The sequence below is a fragment of the Pinus tabuliformis genome, chromosome 1_1, assembly GCF_031772625.1.
Source record: "Pinus tabuliformis cultivar Carrire ecotype Pingquan chromosome 1_1, CPIR1, whole genome shotgun sequence".
NCBI lineage: Eukaryota > Viridiplantae > Streptophyta > Pinopsida > Pinales > Pinaceae > Pinus > Pinus tabuliformis.
Window position 1 is genome coordinate 706,779,893 of NC_142297.1, and position 21,200 is coordinate 706,801,092.

General features: G+C 33.2%; 1 protein-coding gene across 1 annotated transcript; it reads left to right on the plus strand.

Moving 5' to 3' along the window:
- The first annotated feature begins 12,709 nt into the window (after positions 1-12,709).
- LOC149215475 (uncharacterized) lies at positions 12,710-15,075 on the plus strand. Its single transcript, XM_089391090.1, has 4 exons — positions 12,710-13,436; positions 14,257-14,354; positions 14,469-14,593; positions 14,736-15,075. Exons 1-4 carry the CDS (start codon positions 13,154-13,156, stop codon positions 14,923-14,925), a joined length of 696 nt encoding a protein of 231 aa, XP_089247216.1. The 5' UTR covers positions 12,710-13,153; the 3' UTR covers positions 14,926-15,075.
- Positions 15,076-21,200: the final 6,125 nt, after the last annotated feature.

The following is a 21,200-nucleotide window of genomic DNA, read 5'->3' on the forward strand; positions in this document are numbered from 1 at the left end:
GGGATATTCCTTGGTTTTTGTATCTTCTTATGCAAGGAAGCCTTGCCAAGGGATGGAATGCCCGGGATGGGGGTGTCAACAGAACTTGGAAGGTGAGTGACTGCATGGAAGGGGTAGACTAGATTTCCCAATGGACTGTGTAGTAGAGAAGGGAAGGTAGGGGATGGATTTGTTTTGGGAGTGCTCCCTGGAACAATGAGTCGATAATTTTTCACTAAGAGGACAAGTGGCACGGGATTGTAGTGTTGGACATTGGATGCGGCTTTGACTTTGATAGTGGATTATGGACTTCTTGGGAAGGAGGTGGATCCTCGTATTACTTTGAGGGTGGAGGTGTGAGGCTTTGGATTCCCTTGTTGATTGATACGGGCATCATATCTTTTTATTTGTTGGTTGAGCAAATATGCATATGCGTATATGTGTGTGTATTATTGTAAATACTATATCGAACTAGATTTATGAATCTCCATATATAGTATGGTTGTTTGCTGGTTGAAGAAAATGCATCTATGCATATGTGGTTAGTGTAAATACCATAATGAGCTATGTTATAAAGCTCCAATAAATGGTATGTTTGTCATGTTTCAGTAGTAGTCATTGTAAATACTGCAACGAGCTATGTTATAAATCTCCATGGGTAGTATGTTTTTTTTTAGCAGTCTTATTGGTTATAGGTTTCATTGAACACCAAGGACAGTGTTACCCCAAGGGGAGGGTTCTATAACAACCTTGGTGAAAATTCCTTGTAAAAATATACAAATACCACAGACGATGGGACACATATTCCAAGTTGAATGGTGGGTAAAACATCATAATGGGTGTTGATTCGGTTTATTATGGCTAAGGAAATTGGCAAAGGAAATGGCTAAGGCTTTGGAAAGGAAAAAAGGAATTTTGGCACATTTACTTATGGAAATAAAGGAAATTAGGAGAAAAACAAGGTGAAAGGTCACAAGTTTCATGTGAGGAGGAAAATGAAGGAAAATAATGGAAAATGAAGAAAATAGAGGCCTCATTAATAAAAAGGCTTCTGAGGATCAGTGGATAGGACTTGGGTCAATTTAGTTTTGAAGCTCTCTCTCTCTCTCTCTCTCTCTCTCTCTCTCTCTCTCTCTCTCTCTCTCTCTCATACTCTTGGATACTTAGAGTTTTCTTGGAGCACTCTTGGAGGGTGTGGCATACTTGGATTCTTGGAGTAATAAGGAAAAGGAAGAATAGGAAAGTGCAAGAGGGCATCAAGATCAACAACTACAACAATTTTTCTTGCAAGTACCGAGTTGCATGTATGTTTTCCTCACAATTTTTGGCATGCGTGGCACATGCATGTAGTTTATTGGTTATGATTTGTCACTGTTATGGAGGATTGCCTGGATTGACAATGGATTTTCCTAGTCTTGCCATTTCCTGGATAGCCATGGTGTTGTGGATTTATTTCTTTATTTTTTTGGTTGGTTCTCATGTTTCCTTTAGCTTGGGTTGAGTTATTAGTCCCTGGAGCCTTGACAAAACAAATTCTCTGGAGCCCTTGGTGGGTTGAGTTATTAGTCCTGGAGATTTGGTTGTACAAATGCTCTAGAGCCCTGTATAAGCCGTGGATTGACTTATGAGTCCTGAAGCCTTTGGAGCCCTGTATAAGCTGTGGTTTGAGTTACTAGTCCTGGAGCCTTGGTTGGAAAAAACACTCCGGAGCCTTGGAAGGCTTGGGTAGATACCAATCTGATGATGGTCTTGTGATGTTCGGTTGTGAGGTGGAATCACTATTTGATGGGTTGAGGTGGATGGCCTCTGTAAGCCTTGGATGGTTTTGGATTGATGTGTTCTATGAGATCCAACGTTCATGCTTGGAATATGGCATGGGGGTGAATGGTGAACAAAGCTTTCACTTAGCCATTCTATGCTTAGGTGGAATGTGGAAGTCCCATCCTGGGTTTGGATTTTGTATCATTAATGAAATTTTATTTCTCTTTTTATTTCTGAGTATTATTATGGATTATATGTGGTATATATGGTTGTGATTTCATTGATATTTCTATCCCTATTATGTTGGTTATGTATATGTTTTATGACAACAACTATGTATATCTCTCATCATATTTTTACTGTTAAATGAATGAACAATGTATCTATGACTTAATGGATGGAATGGTAGTTAAAGTGATAAGGAAACAATGATTCATGGTGAATCTCATATGAGTATGAGACCCTTATGCTCAGATATGTTATTTACACATGTAGGTTGCATATTTACTCATATTTACTAATTGTTTGAAAAATTGTCTATCATGGTTAGAATTGGTTAGGTCAAGCCCTCTATTAAGTTTTGTGTTAGAGGATTTTCCTTGGTGTCATTTATTGTCTTGTAAAGTCTCATCAAGTTCTAGGCATTGGTTTGGAGACTAGCCTTGAAAAAGTGGCTTAAATCTCACAGTCTCTCACACAGAATTCACTGAAAAAGATTGCAGTCTCTCCCTTGCAGGAATTGTGGGAGTGACTATAGGATTGCAGTCACATGCATGCCTTGTCATGGGAGTGAATTTGGGTTTAGTTCATTGAAATTCTAGGGTAACTCAGGAGTTGGGCACCTTGAGTGGTGGATTAGCTCCTGAGGGTCTTGAAGCACCTGAGGGAGATTTGTAAGGTCTTGTTTTGTCGAGTCCATTTCCTTAAGGTTACATAGGAGGTTGAGTCTTATCATAGTGGCCTCTCATTGCATGTTTACCCTGGTTGGTCAGTTTCTTGGGTAGATCTGGGAGGAGGGTGTTACATAATCAACCCTAGTCTCTTCCTGAACCATGAATCTACAATACGAGGAACTGCAATGGATTCCCTCCCAGTTTAGTTGTTGCATGACATGAAATATTTACATTTCTAGTGGTTGTTAACTCTTCTTTGTGCTTTTATCCCTTACTTGGCATCCCTGATTTATTTTTTCTAATTTTAGGTTGCTTCCATATGAGGGTTTTCTATCTCTTGGCATACCCAGGTCATAAATGGGGCAAGATAATCTCTTCCTCACATCATGCTCTAGACCAAAGGTTAACAATGAGGGTTTTTACTTTTTCAAGAGTTTTTGCAAAGGGGTTCCTCATGGAAAGGTAAGCAAGAGATAACATTTCACTTCTGGTTAGGTTTTTCTACATATATACCTTGTGTGTGTGTTCCTATATATATATATATATATATATATATATATATATATATATATATATATATATAAACTGTCATGGATACTCCATTGGATAGTTCGTCACAATAGATATGACAATATTATATTAGAAATCTGAAGTTCTACACTATTACAATTTTATTTAATTTCTATATCTATAGATTTTACTGTAATTAATGCATGCATGAGGATGGAAATTATGCAGAAAAGTATAGAATGAAAAAATAAGCTCTCACGCACACATAAGACAAAAAATATGCTCTAAGAAACCCTTTCGAGAGAAATCCCAGCTGGAAGGTGAGGTCGCTTCACTCTCCTTCTCTGTCCGGAAAATATAGTTGCAGGTACAAAGAAGTAATGTCTGTGGACCATGGGATGCTATCGTGCATAGATCCTATTTGTGTGCTCTAACTCCTATCTCTCCTGGCTATCTTTTCTCAACTATGGAATAAATTTCTCTCAAAAGAATGGAATGCCTCTTCCTCCTAGTGGCTTGGTTATAACACAACCCGATAGCCTAATAGTGGTTAATTTTAACTACATCAACTCTTAAATAGAGTTACAATATAGACTCTTATAGAGTATTTTACATCACAAACACGTGGCTAGCCCCTTTTCCATGAATAATGGGGGCTGACGCGGCATCCTCACGAACTATAGGCGTGAAAATAGGAAGGTCATCTTTTGAGTGGCATAATGTTTGCATACAGATTATGATTGACACGCTTCTTACATCGTTGGAAATATCTGTGTGTGCACAATGTCGTTTGATGCCTCAAAACACTCCCAGAAGGTTTCAAACCCCGTTTTCCCAAACTGGGTCCTACTAGTGAAATTTGGGGTTTTCCATTTGCTGCAAAGGGTTTGTCCTCCTGTAGTTTTTCCTAAACTTACTTTTGCTTGTTATATAGGGTTATCAAGTTGCTGCCATAATAAGTTGGAACTTGTATGGTAGTCATAAGAATATAGATTGTTCTTTTTCTTGGCTTCGGCTACATACCTGTGTCCTGCTATTGGTTGTTGTATTTTTTATAGCTTTTGGGACCTAAGGTCTTGGATTTAATACATAATATTTCTCACCTCATATTTTATTTGTTGAATGTAATAATTTGTAATTGTGTAATTTTGGGTCTCTCCTAGTGGTTCAAAATCAAACTCTTAAGATGGTTTAGGTGTACTTTAAACTTTATATTGTATAACTATGTTTTGATTTTCTCCTCAAGTTATCAAGGGTTTATGATGTACAATCATTTTGTTTTATGTTATTGGTTTATGACTCATCCATTGCATGCTATAGGCATTCAACACGTTCTTTATAAATTATTATATTATTATCTTTTGTTTAGTGTAGTTGTTGAGATATAAAAGGTTCATGTGCAGTTCTCATGTTGGAAATCCATGCATATTGAAGTTTAATTATTCGGGCCCAAGATTGTTGGTTAACTACTGGAAACGACTAGGTCTTTAGGCTAACCGAGGTCTCACACTTACTTAGTTTCTTCCCAATTACATTGCAATTGACATTCATTTTTTACAGTATGGAACTTTTCTTAACAGAGAGTTTTATCCAAGAAACTTGGACCTCTTAAATCAATTCCTAAAATGTAACCTATGTCATCATACACTAGGGTTGCTCGATTAATACGTCAAGAGCTTATAGATAAATCTTATGTTATTTGTATACTTAGGAACTTCTTTTCGAATTAATAAGCCAACAATTGTTAGTCAATTTTTCCTTTAGTATCTTTTTTATGTTTCCTTTATGATCCCATTGAATTCAAAAATTCATAATGGCGCCCCAGTTTCTAAATCCAATTTGTCTCACCCACGGATTCTAACAACACTCATTTTATTATATCTACTAATGGGGTTTCAGTTTAATACAATTGATCCTACAACATTGTATAGGTTCCTTACCACTCCATGAAACTCTATTTTAATGTTTTACACAACTGGGCATACAAAGACTAAAACCCTCCTCAAAAACTACAATACCCATATCGTTCATTTCACCTCTTTTGAAGAAGAGAAGAAATGAGAGAGTCTTTCTTTCCTTGATATTTCTCTTCGCCCTCATTCTATAACAAAATTTGAACTATCTTCTCAATTCAAATTTTATGCTATCATTGACTAGATATTTAATTTTCCAAACATGTTCTTTTTGTTTTTAAGCCTAACTCAAACCACACTTCCAACAATTCTCATTTGTTCACACCACATAGGAACAATGACCAACATACATAACCATAACCTTTTAATAGACAACAAAAAAGAAAAAGAAAAGAATAATATAACAGGTTACTTATATGTGATGAAAGTTATCTATGAACTCACAGATGAGACCACACCAGCCAGCCAGAGAGATTGGAAATTACATCTAATTCTCCCCCAGTGCTTCTCAGTTCTAGAGCAACCAATTGATAGTGACCTCTCAATGTCAGTTCACAAGCATCGAGACCACATAGTCCAACCCATAACTTACAAGTTTAAGTCTATTTTGGATTTTTTCATTGGCACTTAGTCCAACTCAAGAACACTCCATTGGCACCACCTAGCCACACCTTCCTAATATCCTGTTTAGGTTTACAAAATTACTTCTTCTCTCTCTCAATGTGTCTTCCAGTTTTCTTTGTTCTGCCAACCCCCTTGATTTCTTGCTGAGATGTTTTTATCTCTAGGTAATGAGAGAAGATAACAATCTATAATTGTCTGGAAGTTGAAATTTTTTTTTAGGGTCTTTCTATGAATTCCAAGACTTCTCACAACAAAAATAATTAATAAAATTATAAAGTATTAAAGTTTCATTATGCTTTTGATTAATTCCACAAGTTATTAGGTTTATAGTAAAAGTAAATAACAATAAGTATACAATAACAAGGGGTGTCAAAACTATCAATAACACCAAGGAAATCAAAATTCTCTTCTAAATACTAAGGAACCAATACTATGAATAGTATTCTCTCATGAACACTATGACCACTAAGGAGTCAATTCCCTCATGGAGTGAAAGTAGTTGTCTACTATTGAGATTCCCTATCATTTCATAACACACTTCAAAATTAATTTTATCTATATATATATATATATATATATATATATATATATATATATATATATATATATATATACATAAAATGCATTTCATCCTCAAGATGAAGATGAAAAACATATCTATCATTAGTTATAATTAGCAAAAATGCATCGTGCTCTAGAAATACATGTTAGAAAATAAGATTAAATATATATATATATATTTATTAATTTTCTTCCTAATTGACCTCTCGTTAATCTAATTTAATCTCCTAATTATTATAATATAGTATTTTAATTCAATAGTAATATGATATAATAATAATTTTACATAATATTTTAATTATTTATTAATATAATATTATTAATATAATATTATTTTAGTCTTATTCTTATTCTTCTTTCTTTCTTATATATATGGGGTAATATTTTGATTATCCTCTATCTTAACGTTCATTTTAAATTAATTATATATATATATATATATATATCTATATATATATATATATATATATATATATATATATATATATATATAATCATAAAGGAAAATGGGCAATAATCAGAAATAGAAAAGCCTTTATTCGGGACAAAAACCAAAAAGATAGTAATCAATAGCAATTAAACATGCTCTGGATCCTTTCTTGGAACTGTCGGGGCTTCCCATGGAACAAAGGCCCCAAGCTAAGTTGGATTTCAAATGATGTTGATATTATTTTACTTGTTGAAACTTGGGAGCACGAAGAATCTAAGGTCCCTAACATAGATGGCTTTACGCTATGGTCTACATGGAACAAGCGATCCTCCCTTAGAGGCATTGGGGGAATAGCTTGTTACATTAAGAAGAACATCTCCCCCTATGTTAGGCTTTATAAAAACGACCCTTACAACCAATTTAGTTGGATAGAGATCAGAGACATTAATAATAAAAAGTCCTACATAGCAATATGTTATTTCCCCCCCATTAATTCTAACTTCTATAAGAAGAAGAATCTAGATAAAACTAACCCTTACAATAGTTTAGAGAACGATATTTCTAGCCTAAGGAATGATGGTAATATCCTTTTAATAGGTGACTTCAATGCTCGAACTTCAAGCAACCAAGCTATTATTTTAAGCAATCATTCCAACCCTAACCCTCTTTGGTTAGACGAAGACCCTACCCTGGCTAGTAGGTACAAAAGGAGCTCTGAAGACCTCGGGGAAAATTTGTTTGGGTCAGAGCTTGTCAAGCTCTGTAGTGCTCAGGATCTCATAATTTGCAATGGTCTAAAAAAGTGGCCCAATTCCAACAAGATGACCTGCATCCATGGACTTGGTAGCAGCGTGGTAGACTACGTTATTTCCGATCTTTCATTATACAACGAAATGATAAACTTTGACATCTTAAATGACCACGAGCCTAACTCTGATCATAGGCCTTTACTTATAACCCTCAATTTTGTCATGCATAGAGTTCCCATATAAAATAATACTTACAACCAAAAGAACTTAATATTTGATAAAAATAAAAAGGACCTCTTTCTAAATGAATTAAAAACTAATTTGCCTCCTTTATCTAGTATAAATAACATAGAAGACCTATATCATAATTTTACTACAACCCTCTCATATTCTATTAAAAAGTTCTCAATTGAAGTCTCAAATAATAAAAGAAATAGCAAAACCAATCCTTGGTATGACAAAGATTGTAAACATGCAAGGAGAGCAATTAAGGAAGCTGTTGATGATTCTCTTAAAATGGACAAGATAAGAATATACAAAGCCCTAATTAAAAGGAAAAAGAGGCAGTACATTCGTCAAAGACAAGAGAACCTCTTACACCTTTCTAAGGTAGCTCCTAAGAAATTTTGGAGGCAGATTCTGACTAGGAAGACTAAGGATAATAATAAAATTGCTCTTCACGATTGGAATTCTTATCTTAAAAAGCTTTATGAATCTCCTAATGTCACGGATAATTTGGAAACCCTGCTCACAACGAAAGAAGTCTTCTCTTTAGAAGACATTAAGTTTGGGGTTAATCGCCTCGCGAATGGGAAAGCTAAGGACATTGAAGGTTACCAGGCAGAAATCTTAAAAATTGGAGGCCTGTCCTCATCCCCCACATCCACAAGCTTTTCAATCAAGCTGTTAAGCAAGGGTTCCCTAAACCTTGGACTGAGAGCCTCATTATCCCTATTTTTAAAAGTGGAGATACAAATAACCCCTCTAATTATCGAACAATTATGATCAGCCCTCTCTTAGCCAAATTATATGGTAGTATTCTGGAAAAAAAGTTAAGCATATGGCTTGAAAGTGAAGGTAAGCGGGCTATAGGCCAAGCAGGTTTCAAAAGGCATCACTCAACAACAGACCACCTTGTTACGCTAAGGATCATTGCGGAGGAATGTCGTAATGATAAATCCAATTTATTCTGCTGCTTTGTAGACTTTAGAAAGGCTTTCGATACGATTCCTAGATACAACCTTTGGAATAGGTTAGAAGAGCTAAAGGTTCCTCTTGAGTTAAGAGCTGCTGCTATAAGGCTATATGAGAATGTAATTGCCAAGCTAAAGAACAATGAGGGGTGGTCAAAAGATATTAAGTGTAACATCGGAGTTAAACAAGGTTGCCCCCTCTCCCCTACTCTATTTGGAATTTACATCGATAAGCTCGAAGGTTATTTAGAAGAAGCAGGATGTGGTGGCACAATCTTAGCTGGGATAGTCATTATCCTTCTTCTCTATGCTGACGATATTGTTCTTTTGGCAAGGTGCCCTTCTGATCTTGATAAGCAACTCAAGCTTCTTAAGGATTTCTGCTCTACCATGGGTATGACTGTTAACACAGACAAAACAAAAGTTATGATTATCAAATCTAAGAAGGACACTTGCGCTAATTTTACGTATGACAATAATAACTTGGAGGAAGTGTATTCTTACAAGTACCTAGGAATTGATATCCATCACAAGCTCAACTGGAACCATAGCATTGAGAAAAGGATCAATGGGGGATGGAAAGCTTATTTTGGTCTTGAAAATAATTGTAAAACAGCAAACCTCGTAATGTGGGATAAAAAGAAGTTCCTCTTTGAAACTTTAGTCACTCCTGTTATCTTATATGGCTGTGAAGTTTGGGGCTGCAGCATCTCCAGAGAATCATGGAGGAAGATTGAGCAAATCCAGAAGCGTTTTATAACTTATAACCTGAAAATTAAAAGTAATACACCCTATCCTATTCTCCTTATAGAAGCAGGTATTTCTTCTATTGAGAGCCTAGCTATGCTTAGGTTTCTGATGTACAAGCACAAGCTCAATAACATAGACAATCATAGACTTCCTAAGCTAGCTTTAAATTCCAGCCAAAATCACCTAAGGCTTAACCGAGGATGGCATAAGGACACAAGGTCCTGGTTAAACTATTGGGAGATCAATGAGAATGATGCTTTGCAAAACATAAATAACATTAAAGATATTGTTACTTCTAAGTTCAAAGAAAAATTGTGGTGTGAGAAAGATTTAGCGTCTAAAAGAAAATTAAGTTATTATAAGAAGGTCATCAACCCCACCCTTGAAGATCAAAAGTATCTCTCTATTCTAACCAGCTCAAAAAAGAAAATTAATATAGCAAAGATTAGAACGAATTCTCATGAGCTCCATAGTGAAACTGGCTGCTGCGTAGTTCCTAAAACGCCATGGATGGAAAGGATCTGCCATATTTGTGAGAATAGGAGCATCGAGGATGAAAACCACTTCCTCTTAGAGTGCCCTGCATACAACCACATTAGATCTCAATTTCACAACCTTTGTTACAATACTGACCTTCCTAGCCTTTTACAATGCCAAAATTATAGTGAACTCGGGAGGCTTCTCTCCAAGCTTTTTGAGCATAGGAATAAAATCTTAAATCAAAATAAATAATTTGTCTTTTTAGGTCCGATAGATCATTATTTGGTCTCAGCGGACGTTAACCATCATCATCATCATCATCATAAATATATATAATCTTATTTTTCAACGTTTATTTCTCGAGCATTATGCATGCTATTTTTATTTAATGATAGATTTGTTTTTTCATCTTTGTCCTGAGAATGAACCACATTAAATGGTTTGAATATAACCAATAACTAATGATGTGATTTATCCTAAAAACATTATCAATAACAATATAGACTACAAAAATCACATTGATAATTAAATCTAAATTAATTTAGTTATAATTTATAATATTTAATTTTATTAATTTTATTTAAAACATTTTTAATATTATTTTTTAATCAAAATTAAATTTATATTCTAAATTATACTCTAAGTTTTAAATATGTTATTTATACTTAATTAAAAATAAATATGGAGGGGAAGTAAAATTTTCCAAACATGCCTATCATAATAATTTCAATAATTTCTTATAAAATATTTTGATCAAATTTATTTATAAAAAAAATAAATTTATTTATAAGGAAATAAAATAAGTTATTATAAATTTGTAGTAATTTCAAATTATATATATATAATTAGAAATTAATTTAATTTAATTTTTATTATTTTTTAATATTTAACTAAGTTGAAAGTTATTATATATGTGTTAATATTTTAATATACATACAATAAAATAAAATCAGTATTTAATCAATTTTTTGGTAAACAAGTACCAAGTTTTCTATTAAAATAAAACTAATTTTATATGGGTGCTATGGTGGGTATGGATAGTGGTTATCAAAACTAAAGTCTCAATACCAGTTAAAACCATACATCATCTAAAATACCAAAAAAATAAAAATAAAAAAAAAATTATAAATTATAACCATTACATGACTGTGAAAGACCAGAGGCAACACAGATGCCATCGACAATTACAACCATATATCATCCCAAAAAAAAAGCGCTATAACGATTACATGACTTTAAGAGACTAGACGCGACACAGATGGGATAAAGACTTTGCATCAAAAACAGAACAAGACCATGACATTTTAATCAACATTATTACCAAATTATAACTAAGTTAATTATAATGTAGGTAAGATTTTGTAATAAGAGTGATTATTACTTTGTAATTACATTTTTTTAGTTTGAAAATTATAATACATTAAAATTTATTTGAGATTACTTTAATAATAATAATAATAATAATTTTTTATTACTATTCAGTTGTAAAGTGGTACATGATATTTTTTTTATAAAATAAAAGATTCATTTCCAAATAATATTTTGGAAAAAAATGAAAATGTAAATATTTTATTTTTTTAATTTAAAATTATAATTTCATTAAATAAAATCATAAAACCTAATTTGAAAAAATAAATTTTATATAAAAAAAATTATTTTCAACAAATTTAAAAAATACAAATCTAAAACAAATATGAAACATAAACTTATTTTATAAAGATATATGAATTATCTTAAGAAAAAAATGTGAAAAAAATAAAATAAAATATATAGATGTAAAACAAATATGAAATATAATTATAAACCAATTGAATAGGAAAATAAAAGAAATATATAATGTAAAGTAATGTGTAAAAATTTGTAAAATAATATGAGTTGTACAACTTGAAATATAAACATATTTTAGGAAGATATATGAAATACATAATCTAAACTAATGTGTAAGCATTCTAATGAAATACTAATAAAAAAATATATAATATAAAAAATGCAAAAAAAAAGTTTGTAAAATAATATGAATTGTAAAACTTTGAAATATAAATATATTTTAAAAATATATATATATATATATATATATATAAATATAAATATAATCTATATTAATATGTAAAAATTCTAATGAAATAAGAAATGAATCTAATTTAAATAACATATAAAATACATAATCCAAACTAATGTGTAAAGTATTATCCAAAAAATTTATAGAAAAGAATCTAATTTAAAAAACCTATAAAATACATAATCCAAACTAATGTTTGTAAAGTATTATCCAAAAAATTTATACAAATTATAAAACATGAAATACAAATATATTTTAAAAAGATATATAAAATACACCATCTAAATTAATGTGTAAAAAATTATAAAATAATATCAAAATTTTATTTTAAAAAATGTTACAATTCTCCATACTAATCAGTCAACTATAGATTAGCGAAAATCTCAATTACTACCATTAATTAAAAAACATAATCATGTGCTACTTCAAAAAAATCCAAAGACAGCGATCGAATATGAGGATATGAATGGATATATAATTTTGTCGTTTTATTTTAAAGAGACGTGTCTCGCACTTCGACAAAAGCCAAATCTGGACTGATTGGTACGTGGACCTTGAACGTCCAAATATTCTCCATCAAATGCCTAATGATTTTTGCTTTTAATACATATTTTCCCATATCTACGCACGTACTAAGGTCCAGCTAAGTACCAAAATAGAAAAGAGTTTTCCCCACATTGTTGCCTAGCCAGGGAACCTATGGGGCAGGCAGTGCTAGAGGTGGACTGAGCAGGGACTTTATATGGCGGGAAGTTTTAGAAGTCAATTGTTTGATTCTTCTCCTGTGCGTTATTTTTAAATATTTTTAAAATAAAATAACAGCAATGTAATACAAGGCACTGTGTACAAGCTGGTTATTCCTGAAGAATCTAATGTTTCATATTCTGCAAGCGTTGCACAGTTTTCTCGCCGAATGTTTATCAAGTACGCTGTGATAATTGACCATCAAAAAAAATTATTGTGGGTCATGGCATGACCCATCGCAGAATCCAAGGCACAAGTACATTGTGGAATTTGATATATAATCATGACAGAACATGAAAAAGGCTGAGTGGTCAGATTTGATAATTGTGTGAATACCTGTGAAGGAATTGTGAAATATATTAAGGGTTTCTGATACACACAAAATGCTATGTAGGGTGCCTTTGTTTCTTCTGATGGTCATAATTTCTCTTGAGGGCCATTCCTAATAACTGAGATTTGTGGATCGGATTGAGACTTTGGCTGCAACCACTAGTATTGAAGAAAAACATGGGGAGCAGACGTTTCTGCCGTGGCTTGAATGCTGCATCTCCTGCCACAGTAAAATCCATGAGTGCAGGGGCTAATTTAGGTTGCAGTAACATGATTGAGGAGATTAATCCTTATTTGGGTGAAGATTGTTCCACCATGGTCAGAAAAGTCATGGTGGTGGTAGACTCCACAAGAGAGGCCAAGAGAGCTCTGCTTTGGGTTCTTTCTCATGCTCTACTTAAGCATGACAGGCTTATACTTTTACATGTAGCCCCACTGCCTCCAGGTTCTCCAAAGAAAGGTAGGCCTAGGGTTTTATACATGAAGATTCTATACAGTTTTTAAAGACCTATTTATATTATTTACTTTGGTTCATAAATGGACTGTTCTGTATTTTTTCTGGTTTCAAATCCTGTGAACTTATCTTTATCATCATCTAAATTTGTCTGCACATCTGAGTTGTTGCTGGATTTCGTTAAGCATGCTGCTGGATATCTTGAGTTTCAACACTGTCTGTCTGAGCCTTCCATCTTCCAGATGTATATCTAACCTGAATTGAAAAGGGTTTCTTGTAATGTCTGCAAAATCTTAAAATTGTATGTTAAACATAATAGATTTGTATCAAGGTTTATGTTCAACGGCTTTAGATAACCTACTTAGTCATGTTTCATGTTTTATCCTTGTCCCCACCCTACAGGGACCCCAAAGCACTGGTAACTTGACCAAATCAGGTTTACCAGAACAACTCTGGAGTTTTGGTGTTTGGAATCTATTTGCAGTAGTCTTACTCGTGTTCAAATCTCTGGAGGCGTCACCCATACATAGGCAGGTAGTGTAAGAGGATACAAGCAATATGAAAGCAAGTCCCATCACCAACTCCTGCCTCTGGGGTTTTGGTGTTTGGAATTGATTTGCGATAGTCTCACCATGTTCTAACAGGAAAATGAACCAGCTAACAACTTCTATGTGGAATTATGAATTCAAGGCACTGAATAAAATAATTTTATTGAAAGCCATCAAACACCATTGAGCTAAATAGAAAGTATAGCTTCTGCTTTCATTTATACTTCAGTATTGGTATGTCTAAACGATTACATTGGTGTAAATTTTTTGGAGTGCAGGGATTGAATCTCCTTTTTCCAGCAAACGTCATATAAACCCCAAAGATCCTAATTTTCTGAACTCTTTGAAATCCCTTTGCATACAGCGAAGACCAGAGGTAAATTCATGCTCTGAAACCGTGCTTATCATCATTTGCTTTCCCCAGTTAGATGAATATCACCATATTTGTGTTACTTCCAAAGTTTTGTTGAGAGCTGAATTCTGCAAACAGGTGGAGGTCGAAGTGATGATTGTAGAAGGAGTTAAGGACAAAGGTCCAACAATACTTCAGCAAGCCAAGAAGCATTCGGTTTCTCTTCTCGTTTTAGGGCAGCCCAAACCACCCTTACTGTGCAAGTAATGAAACAGAAACTCATGTTGCTAAATGCAGAAAATTCTGTACCATTAATTATATTTGCAGTAAGGCAATATAGTATGATTAATACAATATATGATTGACTGATCATGTAATTGCTGATATATTTGAGAGTATGTGCAGACTGCGAGCTATATGGTCAGAAAAAAGGTGGACTATTAGGTCACAGGATTCGTCAGCAGCGGCAGCAGTGGTGGAATACTGTATTCAAAATTCAGAGTGCCTTAGTGTTGCAGTGAGAACGAAAAGCCGAAGAATGGGAGGTTATCTGATCAGTACCAAGAGACAGAAGAATTTCTGGCTTCTGGCTTAGGTTTTCTTCAAACAGACTCAATGATCTCCACCATAATAAGGGCTATTGTAACTATAGAATTTAGGGGGCTTTACCATGCCATTGTAGAGGTTAATTAGGTGCTCCATGGAACATAGGAAATCTTGTATCATGTCCTTGAAGCATGGACTTTTGTACATCAAGTCCATTTTTCTTTGTTCACATTCTTAAAAAGTTTAATGGTGACTTTAACTTAATGTTCCATTGCTCTGTTTCATCATCTTAAAAAACTTAATGGTCAATTCAAGTGAATGCTCTTATGGTTAAGGATGTTCAAATACTTATATTTTAGGAGCATTTTGCACACATACAAAATAAAGGGTTAATTATTTCCATAAAAAATAGAAAATGATGTTAAATAATTTGATAAATAAAATTATTGCTATATATTTATTTTTTATTAAAAAATATGTATTTTTAAAATTTTGTAAATTATATATATATATATATATATAAATTTATAACAATAAAAAATTAAATAATATATAAGTAAAAGATTTAAAAACATAGTTTAATAATAAATTACTTTATAACAATAGAGATGAAGAAGTTAACTGTCTAAAAAGGTATCTGGAAGGAGTGGAAGTCTGCCTTTTTACAAACCTCCAACTAGTCATTCTAGGTAATATGTTTTTTCTTAAATACAAATGATGAGTTAGCTCACATTTATGAAGAGCAACTTAATTGTCCTTGTTGTTAATTTGACAACTAAATTATAATAAATTTTCCCATTATTTAAAAAACCAATAAAAATAAAAATATTAAATATTAATACTAATTTTTTTTATAAAATATCTATTAATTTATTAAAATAGAAATTCTACCTATACCCAATTTATAATAAAATATTTGGAAAACTAAACCTAAATAGGACTCTTCTAATAAAATATTTGAAAAACTAAACCTAAATAGGACTCTTATAATAAAATATTTGAGAAACTAAACCTAAATAAGACTCTTCTACCCTACCTTGGGAAGACACCTACAGACACTCAACTTTTCTCCATAAATGAGTTATAAGTCAACCGGGCCTGCAGAATGTCCACAAAGTTGATGCCGACAAGCCTTACTCATCTGCATGTGAAGCGCAATAAACTATATTTAAAGAGGATGTCTCTATATTTCAATGTTATGGGAATTTTTTATCATATTGCAAGGCATGTTAATTTGGAAACATGAAATGAGCTGTATAGCGCTGTGAAAGAAAAAGGTTGCAATGGATTTTTGGAATTGACATAAGTGCAGGGATTGATGGTAAGACATTGAATGATAAAGTAAAGTGGAGTCAATGCAGAATTTGAATGATAAAGTAAAGTGGAGTCAATGCATAATTTGAATGATAAAGTAAAGTGGAGTCAATGCAGAATTTGATTTTTAAGGTTTTATATTTAACATAAAAGTAGAAGTTTTGGTTAGTTTTTTTAAATTTAAAAATGTTGAACATAAATATTAATAATAGTTTTGTATAATATTTTAAATTTTAAATATTTGATATATTTTTTATAAATATTTGGTGATATTTTTAGAGTATATATTTTTATATTATAAAATTTGGAAAAAACATTTTAGGAAAATTAAATGGAAATAAGATAATTTTTTTTTAATATAAAAAATTGAAACTAATGCCCTAAAATATTCTCTACCTACATTCCTATATATTTTAGGTGGCAATTTAATTCAAATGGGAATAGGTCATTATGTTGATAATGGAAATTGCAAACACTAATAGAATCCAAAATATACAAATCCCTAAAAGAACCATGCCTATGCTCATTAACAATGAAAAAATGAATTGCACCTATCCTATAAAAGGTTTGTTCACCACAAGAACCATGAGTGATTGTATGCCTCCTAACCATCCTAAACTATGCAATAGTTTGGAGGGATTTTGGAAACTTTACTGTCAAGTTTCATGATTATTGTATCCCATTTTTTAATCGTTGAAACACTCATTTTCCTTCTTCCCCTCCTCAACATCCACATATAGCAAGCTCTCCATCCACTTCTTCTATTTCTTGTTTACTCATCTATAGCAAGCTCTCCATCCACTTCTTCTATTTCTTGTTTACTCATCTACTACTACTTTGGATAATGCATGCAATGAAGTTATGTTTGATGCACCATAACGTCAATTAAAATTGTTAAATTCAATGCTACACAAACTAACTCCACTTCATGCATAACTCAAAGTCATATTACTATTTCTCTTATGTCTCCCCTTATCTGCCTTGCTACAAGAAGACCATTCTCAAGAAAGAATTGAATAGGAAGTATGTTAATAATTTTCCCAAAAAGGGAATGGTTTTATTGTATCCCTATTTTATTACTTTGTGATGATGGGATTAGTAATAATGTGTGCATATATTTACACAAGTTCATAACCTACTCATAGGCTAGATATAATTGAATACTTGTTAACTTGCTTTTGTTTCCTTTGACTTGCCTATTTCTAGATTTGGTTTGGAAATCTATAATTTGATCATTTAACCTGAAGAATTGGGCTTAGGTGGGCTTGAAAGAAACCACCCCAAAACTACCACATAGCTTGATTCAAATGGACAATAATTTTCCACTCTTAAGTAACAAGAATGGCATTGGAAGAGGGAATGTTGGCTAGGAATTCATTCTGTATTTTGGGTTTGTTCTAACTTTGAAACTTTTGTTTGCTAGAATGAGATAGTATTAAAGATGGATGCTTGATTGGGTAATTATTGTATTTCAATTGAAGTTGTGTTCTGTCAATGTCCAATTATGGAAAGTGAGATGCATGCTTACATAGAGTTTCACTAGACCATTTTAAGAGAGGCTAGTGGCTAATTAAAATAGGCAGTAATATTCAAGGGTTGGTCTCGAAATCATAATAGAATAGAAATCAAATGGGAAATCTCGATCTCTACCTATCAAGGTGTTTCAATCTTCCATGTGACAAAGGAAACTATAGACCAGCGATGACTAGTGATATGTTCTATCAGCTCTAATAGATTTTGCAATGATACTCAAACTTCAAACACTTTCATCTTAGCACCGAAATTTGATTTTCAAGTATCATCACACCTTTGTTTTTTGGGTTTTTGTTTACTATACTTAATAATGGAATGGATTGTGCATGGGCCAATTAAATATGGAACAATGCTGGTTGGGGAACTAGATAGTAAGAAGATATCCTCCCCCTTCAATCAAAATATATGACTCTAATCCATCCTATCCATCACCATGTGCATACATTATTACCCTCATCGAATCAATTCCACTTTTGTTGTCCTACCCCATATTTCAAGGATCCCCATTGACCCACCTTCTACTTTCTTACCTTGTTCCCCTACCTCTTTCTTTCTATTCTTTCCACATTTCTTGATCCCTATTAGAAATGGATAGCCCAACTTCATCTAAGGATCTTATGGGTAAGAGGTGTACAAGGGAAATATTTTCTAACATTATTTTCACTTTCCTTCTCTAGCATGAAAAGGTTCTGAATGGAGAGAAAGAGCCATGGAAACATAATAGATATTGAAGGAAAAAGAAGTGTGCCTTAATTGATTATGACATCACATCCAATAGTTGTGCAATCATATTAAGTAACTAATATGAACTATATAGTGTTATGAAACTAGCTCAAGAAAAAGTTAGAAAAGATAGATCAACACCTTAAAATTCAACCTCTTCGAGGGGGCAACCTCCTTTACATTACATGAATTAACAATTCTTGGATGATTCAAATGACAAAACCTCCTTTCTATATATAGGAGTCTAAGGAGTCACAATATAACCCATCTGACCTAACAATAATAATATAAAGCCACAAAATAACAATAGAGGGATTTTATGGGGCACAGTAATAACAATATGGGGACAATAGGGGCACAACAATATTAATAAGGGGTACAACTACAATAGTAATGGGGTAATCACTAGTATTATAGGGATCCAACATGTCCCTCTCCTTCAAAAAAGTGTTGTCCTCAGCGCTTGAGTAGTTCTGGATGCTTTTGTATAAAATTCTCATCCTCCCATGTGGAATCTTCAGCAGATAAGTTCTTCCACTTAATAAGATACTCTAAAATTGATCGATTTCGCAGCTGTCGAGTTCTTGTTTCTGTGAGTGCTTCTGGTTCCAATATAATTTTTCCTTCCTCATCAAGTTCTGGAAATTTGGTTTGAACTGGGAGCTTATCGACTATAACCTTCTTTAAACATGAAACATGGAAAACTGGGTGCAATCGAGAAGCTACAGGAAGCTCCAATTTGTATGCCATAGTACCAATCTTTTTGCAACACCTTGTACGGACCATAATACTTTGGTGATAATTTATTATCTTTCTTAGCTTGCTTGAGGGACATTTGCTTATATGGTTGTAGCTGTAGGAATACCAAATCACCTACATCAAAACTTCTTTCGCTGCGATGTTGATCTGCCTGTTGTTTCATTCTATTCTGGGCCAACATGAGGTTATCCTTTAAGAGTTGGAGGACTTGTTGTTGATGTTCGATGTGATGTTCCACTGCTTGAACCTTAGAATTTTCTCTTAAATATGATGTGATGGATGGTGTTTGATACCCATAAAGTTCCATAAAATGGGTCTTTTTTGTTGCTGTATGGAAGGAAGTGTTATACCACCATTCAGCCAGAGGCAACCATTTGACCCATTGTGTCTGTTTATCAGATACAAAGCAATGAAGATATCCTTCCAAACATTTGTTTACTATCTCAGTTTGCCCATCAGATTGAGGATGATAAGATGAGCTATGAGCTAACTGAGTACCAAGACAAGAAAATAATTTTGTCCAAAAATTTCTGGTGAAAATGGGATCTCTGTCACTTACAATAATCTTTGGGTTTCCATGTAGCTTTTGAATTGTTTCCATAAATGCAGTAGAAACTGTACTGGCTTTAAATGGATGTGATAATGCACAAAAGTGTGCATACTTGGTAAGTTTGTCAACTACCACATGATGACACTCTTTCCCTCAGACTTGGGTAAACCTGTGATAAAATCCATTGAAACCTCCTCCCAACATTGGCTTGGAATGGATAAAGGTTGTAATAGACTCGGTGTCTTAATTGTTTCAACTTTATTTTGTTGGCAAACCAAACATTCCCCCACAAACTTTTGAATATCTGATTTAAGGCCATCCCAAAAAAATTCCTTCTTAACCCTGTGGTAATTTTTTAAAAATCTCGAGTGCCCTCCTAAGGGAGAAGTGTGCAGTTCCATAAGAATCTTTTGTTTTAGCTGGGAATTCTTACAGAGGTATAAGCAATATTTGCACCATAATGAATCATTTTTTCTAACTAAATGTATCCGACGTACTGGAATCTTGTTGTAACTTTTGAATAAGTGCCCACACTTCTTCTTCATTCTTCCATTCCTTCCTTGCTTAGTTTATCCAATATGGTTGGATAATAGAATTGGTGCACAATAATGCTTCCACATCCTCATCCTTTCTTGAGAGTGCATCTGCCACCACATTTTGCTTCCATTTTTTGTAGATGATTTCAAAGTCATAACCCAACATCTTTGTGACCCACTTTTGTTGCTCTTCAAAGGATAATCTTTGTTCTAAAAAGTATTTAAGGCTATCATGATCCATTTTTACCTTGAAGTGTCTTCCCATTAGGTAGGGTCACCATTTCTTGAGTGCATGGAGTATTACCAACATTTCCTTCTCATAAATAGCTGTGTGTAAAAACTTTCCCTTGATTGGATGACTTTCAAAAGCAATGGGTCTTTCATTTTGCATTAAAACAACACCAATTCCATTTCCTGAAGCATCACATTCCGCAATAAAGGTTTTTGTGAAGTTCAGTGTAGCTAAGACGGGTGCTTGGCACGTTGCCTCTTTAAGATTTTCGAAGGCCTTTGTTGCTTCTGAAATCCATGAAAATGCATCTTTCTTCAATAGTGTTGTTAGAGGTGCTGCTATTCTCCCTTAATTCTTAACAAACTTGGAATAATACCCTGTCAACCCGAGAAATCCTCACAGATGCTTTATGGAAGTGGGGTTTTCCATTCCTTAATGGCTTTAATTTTGCTAGGGCCTACCTTAACTCCTTCATGAGATACAATATGACCCAGATATTCCACCTCTTGTACTCCAAAGAAACATTTGGATCTTTTTGCATATAATTGTTTCTCCTCTAATAGTTGTAGCACCCTGTCAACATGTTCAACATGATCCTTCCAAGACTTGCTATAGATTAGTATATCATCAAAAAATACTAACAAAAATTTTCTAAGGAATGGTTTGAAAATTGAATT

Bases quoted from the DNA above. Each gene is read 5' to 3' on its own strand.
- LOC149215475 (XM_089391090.1), top strand. From the start codon at position 13,154: ATGGGGAGCAGACGTTTCTGCCGTGGCTTGAATGCTGCATCTCCTGCC. The intron at 13,437-14,256 runs GTAGGCCTAGGG...TTTGGAGTGCAG, and splicing joins TCCAGGTTCTCCAAAGAAAG to GGATTGAATCTCCTTTTTCC. The intron at 14,594-14,735 runs GTAATGAAACAG...GAGTATGTGCAG, and splicing joins AAACCACCCTTACTGTGCAA to ACTGCGAGCTATATGGTCAG.